The 7,284-nt window shown below is 39.2% G+C and overlaps 1 protein-coding gene across 1 annotated transcript; it reads right to left on the bottom strand.

The window, feature by feature from the left end:
* Window positions 1–1,623: 1,623 nt before the first annotated feature.
* Window positions 1,624–6,661, bottom strand: LOC137258582 (neuronal acetylcholine receptor subunit alpha-9-II-like). Its single transcript, XM_067796291.1, has 6 exons — window positions 6,562–6,661; window positions 5,727–5,869; window positions 5,037–5,081; window positions 4,735–4,844; window positions 2,305–2,843; window positions 1,624–2,024 (listed from the first exon to the last, which is right to left on the bottom strand). The coding sequence occupies exons 1-6, from the start codon at window positions 6,659–6,661 to the stop codon at window positions 1,624–1,626; spliced, it is 1,338 nt and encodes a 445-aa protein (XP_067652392.1).
* Between the last annotated feature and the right edge of the window lie 623 nt (window positions 6,662–7,284).

The raw sequence follows: 7,284 nt of genomic DNA on the forward strand, positions 1-7,284 counted from the left end.
CGACACAGGACCTGGCGCAGGATCCCTGGTACACTGGTACATTCTGATCCTGGATTTGGTGTTCCGATCCACCATCCTGCTTCTACATCTTGCTTCTACATTTGAACAAACTTTCGCTCTCTCTCTCTCTCTCTCTCTCTCTCTCTCTCTCTCTCTCTCTCTCACACACACACACACACACACACACAAACTCGAGTGTGTGTTACATTGAACAATGATTCCACAACTAACTTGTATAATCAACTGTATAATTTGCTGAAACGTATGTTCAGACATCTTGCATGTGAACACTTGCGGTTGGCGTAAGTATTGTACGGATTTGTATAACTGAACTCATTACAATAATCTTTTCAACTTTAAGAATTCCTTTTACAATACACTGGTTCATGTGTAAACAGTACCTATAAACAGTATGCAAAATATTTTGCAAAATTTAGTTTAAAACGGGTGACTGTAGTAAGTGGTAATGTTTACATTAGTGAGACTAAACTATTGACAGACAGTATATGTATCACAGCTAGTGATATTGAAGTATACACATTAGGTAGCTGGACAACTGCTGATGTGATATACCCGTACAGGTTATGACGACGATGAAAAGTGAGAGTGTAGCGATCATAAGTAAAAGACCCAGCTCAGTTTAACTGCTCAAAAGTGCTTTCGGAGAATGCATGTCACAGGGTGCAGGGGATATACGCGTATGTTTTGGTAAACTAGTGTGTATGTTTTGATAAACTAGTGTGTATGTTTTGGTAAACTGGAGTGTTCTGATTAAATCAGATTTTACTGATTTTGAATCCTCCATTGATAACAAGGAAGTCTGTTCCACAGTGCCGAAACAGCGATCCCACGAACTTTTTTCCTGTCCATAAAAACAGCTGATGTTGCTGGTAAATTGATTAAACTCCCAATATCTTCCTGATGCATCAAACATACAACTGTATGTTAAAGCATACATTTATTGGTCAATAATTACTTCAGTTTGTATTCACGTACATTACATATTAACTGTAAATTGGGCCATAAGGTCATATATTATCAGATACAGTGTCCGTCTGTCTGACTTTTCATGCAGATAAAGACAGCAGCTTTTAATATCGTGGTCACCGCCTTTGTCGAGGGCTGGTACTCTAGGCTGGTTGACTCTAATGCTTGTTTGGCTTTGACCATTATTCTTGTCTTTTCACAGGCAAATTTAAGATTCCATCTAACTTGCGATTTGACACGTACTTCCATTTTCGTTTGGTGACAAGACGGGTATGATAACCGTTTCGTATTGATATCCATTAAAATCTCAGCAGGACCATGATGCGATTTCCGACGGCTGTGAAGGAATAATCAATGATTTGTTTGCTTGGTTTCACGACAAGCTATATCGACCATGTCGGTTAGGCTGATCAACTGACCACGTTAACCGCCTAAATATTTTATTTGTTTATGTTGTCACCCAGCACCGTGCTTTGCGTTTGTTGGCAACTTCAATTAATCGCTTCCAGACAAGACATTCCAATAATTGATGTCTCGATCTGTTTAGTCGATTCTTCAAAACGCATAGATTGGTGAGCACATATGTCCATCCCCTGAAAGGGGAAGCTCGTTTCATATCCTATAATTATTTACTCACTAGGACATGAGAAACCCGAAAATAGCTGACACAATGATAGTAAGACACAAGAAGCATAAAAAACAAATCCGATCAAGTCGACGTGCATATAGGATCCATTTGTCACTTTCAGTCTGATCTGGTTTCGATGACGCACTCTTTCCGTCTTCAAATGCTGGCATTCCATTTGTTGTTAGGTCATCTTGATATAACCCCAAGGAACTACCAGTAACACTTTGACGCGACACTCCTTTGGCCAAGTACTTATTCCGTTCCCCTATGGTCCCAAGCCTCTGTGATACCGTGGGAAATTTGGGAAAGGTGACTTGAAAGTCCGAGGGAAGTTTGTGGACACATATGATGATTCCATTAGCGACGACTGCGAGGATGCTGATAGTTGTTTGCAAGGAGGCGTATATCACTGAAAAAAAGGAGTATTTTAATGTTACAAAAATCAGAGTCAATTTAATGCGTGATCTGGGGAATGTGAGGATAGCCAATACTGCAAATACAGAACCCTGATCGTCTAACATGTTTTGTTAAAACAGATTTTGAGGGTATGAATTACTGAATATAAGCTTCCAGCAGCATACTAACGTTTGTGAGTTCCAGAGTACTTTTTCCGATTGCCATAGGTAACCTACAAACTGCGAAAGCAACAGTGAACCAAATATGAACTGTAGATTGTAGTTTATACGTACCCATCAAAGAGACAGTATCAGACAGCTTTGGCATGGCGTCGTTCATTGACCCAATGAAGACCAGGTAGGACAAGACCACAGTGATTGACAGAGTTATCTTCTCCCCACTCTCTACAGGTACAAGGAAGCTGACTGGACTGAGCAGAGGAAAAGTCATCATTGGAAATATCATGATCATCCAGTAGAACGATGTACGTCTGTTGAGGACAACAGAGAACTTTATCCCCACCAGATCATCATCCGTAAAACCTGCATGGACTCGAGTATAGGCCGCTGATGACCCGGCTATTGTGAACTCTCCATGTGGCACAAAAGCTGACATTTGGATCTTGTTTGAGGGCACAGTCGTGTTCATGAACTTGCTTGTAGTCATCCAGGGAAGAAAGTCAATGGAACAGGTCTGGGTATCGAAGGGGTACTTCCTGATGTCAATTTTGCAGCTTGTTTCACTAACCATTCCCGGTTCCCAGGTGATTTTGCCACTATTTCTAATGAAAACCAGAGTGTCCGCGTTTCCCAAGACTGTTTTAGCAGAAACACTGGAGAAGAAAGAAAGTAAGAGTGTTTTCATTAGGAAAATCATTCTTTCATGCTTTTACCCTAGTAATACTTTTGTTTGTTTGCTCAGTACTTTTCCAGTTGTGCTACATAGTATATACGTATTCGGGCAAAGACCCAGGTAATCTAGTAATTGACATCATGAACACTGACCTACGATGCGAGTCATCAACCAAGTCAGCAAACTTGACCACCCAATTCTATTATTCACATCTTACTACGACCAGATTGATGACTACCATCGGTTAGCCCTAGACAAAGTCTAACTCTGTTCACAGGTCAGATATCATCAAAGAACAATCTGCTTGGTCTTTTTGTCAGAGGCCATATGGATATAGCACAATAATCAGAAGGAGATAATCTGGCCAAGATGTTTCAGCTATATCGATGGCCTAATATCGTGCAAATATATGTCCAGTTGTCTTCCACTGGTTTAAAATTGCCTTTGAGCTTGTAAACTCCTGGTGGACCTTATTAATACAAACCTATGCTATTTCTGCCCATGAAACATCCACCCTACTGACAGTAATAACATTTAGCCAATCTTGAGGATGTCGAAGTCTACATCGTTTATGTAATAACCCAACAAATTATGCAGGCACAGTCTTGAAGAGAATGCATGAAATTCTTTCTGAGAGACTCACTGAAGCCAGGTTGGCTACACTTAGTGAAATATGTAACTGCATGGTACAAGTGTTTGGTGCCTACACATAGTGAAATATGTAACTGCATGGCACATGTGTTTGGTGCCTACACTTAGTGAAATATGTAACTGCATGGTACAAGTGTTTGGTGCCTACACATAGTGAAATATGTAACTGCATGGTACAATTGTTTGGTGCCTACACTTAGTGAAATATGTGACTGCATGGCACAAGTGTTTGGTGATATTCAGACTGCTGAAGCAACGTTTGAAGCTGTTTTGATTTCTGTGTTCCCAAAATTGTAACCTGCTGTGGGTTTTGCTGGTCATTACAATCAGTTCTGTATTCTAAGTGAAACGAAACATGTGTTGCGTGTAGAGTGTTTTATGGACGTGTAAGGGATTCCTAAACTGTGTTGTTATTGTTTCTGTGAAGAGTCTGTAGAAGTAGAAAGTATTGGTATTAACAATGATGAGTGGTCAGGAATGAACTGCTAAACTATCTCATGTAAACGGTATCGTGGAAGTTACCACAAGCGTGTTGAGAGACATACAGAATCTGACCCAAAGGTCTACTGATGTCAAACATATCAAGACAAGTTGATAAAATAACAGATATTCGAGGCTTGCCGAGGATCTTTTTACCTTTATCAACAAGTGTTGACATAACTGATATCAGTAGACACGAGGCTTAGATTCGATTTTTCATCCAATATCATTCTTCATTTGTTTTCAATGAAAAATGTACATCTCTGAACACAGCACTGGTATTAGATTTGCAGGGAAACGATGTCATAGCATTGTGACGTCATCAAGTTCATGATGTCATAGCATTGTCAGGGCATTGTGCAAAATCTACTGCCATAGCGATATCTCTTAGAGATATCGTCTGATCTCACACAAGCAATATCTCCTGTGGAACACAGTTTTTGATGATAAAAGTATTTTCCAATTATCGACAATTTGTACTGATCCATTATGGTATGGGACATATTGGAAGGATCAGATCATGCCACTTTGGGGATACACACTTTAGTATCTTTCAGACAATTGTGCTTAGATTTATGATATATATAATGTTCAGTCCACGTTACCACTTTCCGGCGATATGAAGAAATCCTTATAGTACCTGAGCTGTTTTCCTTCAAACATATTCCACACATATTATGTAACCAAATGCTATCCCCATCAGTTCAGAACCTCAGATAGCAGTCTCTAGTTGCACGTACTCGTTATCAATGACGTAGTCGGGGAGCCAGATCTTCGTCTGTGGCACCATGATGAAGTCAATATCTCCATACTGGCTGGCGTTCCAGGACAGCAGGTTATCATGCCATGTCTGTGTTAATAGATACATGCTGTGCATCAGAAGACCTTATTGTAGGTGACAAAAATAACCATTTCTAGTCTAGGTTTTGATTTTTGAGACAGTGTCAAGCGATTTCGTGATCGATTTTGGTAATAGGATCATCCTTCTGTATGTCATTTGTTAAACGGGTAAGAGGTTGTTATAATTTCTTTTCATACTTACAAGGGTAAGCCATCCACTCCATTTAAGTTTTTGACTCTTCAAATCCTGAAATTGAAAATCAAAACATTTATTTCTCTTTTGTTACGGGAGGTGAGGCATGCGAATTAATGTAGTTGCCATATGATATGTCTGTTATCTGACTGTGCAGATATTAGTTTGTTTTTTTCATAAATGAGACAGGGTATATAGGGACTAATACGTACATGCTTGCGATAAAGTCCGAACTGCACAAGAGATTGCTTTACACTCCATTGTGTTAGTGGCGTCTAACAGCATCTACGTGTTCTCTGACCGGAGGCATGTTTCATAGAAAGAAATACGATACACTGCTTAAGACACCGTTATCTGTACTATAAGGGTTCCCACAAACGCGAAATAAGGTTATTATGGTAGTGTCCAAAGGTCTGAATATAACCATCTTTTTGAATACCTCCGAGACTGAATGAATACATCACACATACCCCATGTGCTATGTCGCATATCGGAAAAAATGAACAACTGGTAAATAGTTGAATGATTATGCATACTTTCGGGCTATACCGTGCAACTATAACGTCTGAAATGCCTAATACGATGCGCTGTATTCACAACGAACACAACGTTGTTATACGTTAATAGTAAGAAATCTCGGATCTGTAACACAATCTATTAAAATAGTACGGGAGAGAAATACCATGTAAAACTATTTACCAGGGAATCAATGCTGCCAAGGGAAAACACCATCTCCATTTGTATTGCTTCTTCGTGGCTGTGAACGGGACGGACATATCTGTCATATCCGTCAAAGATCCTCCTCTTCAACTGTATGATGTCTTCAGGACTATCAGCTCGAGCTGAAAAAAAAATACAAAGCAAAAAAGAAAACGAAAAAAAAAACTACAAGAAAATATTCCAACCATCTCTGTCTGTAAGTATTTGAATCCTGGCATACCATCCTTAGATTGAAATCATTATTATAATAAACGTAATTGTGAATCAATGACATGAAGTCAACCAGGTTACCAAGTAATACCACCTCTTCCATTTTGTCTTTCGAAAAATGTTGGTACACAGAGAATACTGCATTATGTCCCGTGTAATACTATATTTATGAAACGAGAGAATGCTTTGGTATCTTACGAGCGAAACGATACCATTTAGCAAGGTCTAATACTATTGTGACAGAGGTATTAGCACTGTGACGTCATAACTGTAAAACACTTTGACGTAATACATACAGCATCATGTGATGTTATTACACAATGTGTAATAACTTATTAAACAGTGATAGCTTCAACGGGTGAGTAATAACTACTTTATGAAACCGATTCTAGTCACCCCAATGTGGGCATTAATTAAAGATATCAGCACCAAGGAATTTCTTTACAACAGAATTAAATATGATTACGGTTCTTTGAACATTAATGGATTTCTCACATTGCAAGACGTACTCACCATGAAAACTGTGTAAGTCACACAAGACACTAACTATTAGTAGCATCCGCATTTTCACAGTGTGTTCAGGACCTGTCCTGTATCTGCGCACCCATTGCCATCTTCGCGAACTTGTTGCTATGAATACTGATCGGTCTCCGTGTCATTACTTCAAGCAACGCATTTTCCACCGTGTCAACATTTGCCTTCATTTTGCTCTGGTAAAAGGTGTTTTGTTTTTCACTTTTGTTTGCACATGGTCATGAGTGACAGGATTCAATATATATTGTCTCTCACTTATTGACCGTGCAAAGAACGCCTGACAGTCGCCTAGAATAAGGTTCTACAAAATTGCATAGCCAGAAGTAATGTTTTCACTTAAACCACAGATTCCATTTAAAACACCACCGAACACACGGGTTTCTATCAACGCTCTTCATACCATTCATCATGATAGAAACATCTATTCCGAGCATTCACTGATGGTTTCATTTAGAATATGATCTAACAATTCATTCGCACATTCATCAGTCCTAGCCACTGTGGAGGCAGTGTTTGCAGCCTATTGCTTGCATCGAAATTATCGACAGTGTAGTACAACAAATGTGGAGCCTCATCAGCGTAAAAAAGGAGTGGATTTTGTGGATGCATATACTTCAGGCAAATTTGATTTTCCAGAACAGAACATGTGGATTCATGTGTGCCAATTAGTCTGTATGAACACATGATTATATATTATTCAACAGGTCAACTGCAGTTTTGGTTGGTTAAATATTGTCACTTTCAGCAATGTTCAAGCTCCAAGGCGGGCTGAAATAATAATCTAGTTTGATGA

Source organism: Haliotis asinina, chromosome 12 (genome assembly GCF_037392515.1).
Source record: "Haliotis asinina isolate JCU_RB_2024 chromosome 12, JCU_Hal_asi_v2, whole genome shotgun sequence".
NCBI lineage: Eukaryota > Metazoa > Mollusca > Gastropoda > Lepetellida > Haliotidae > Haliotis > Haliotis asinina.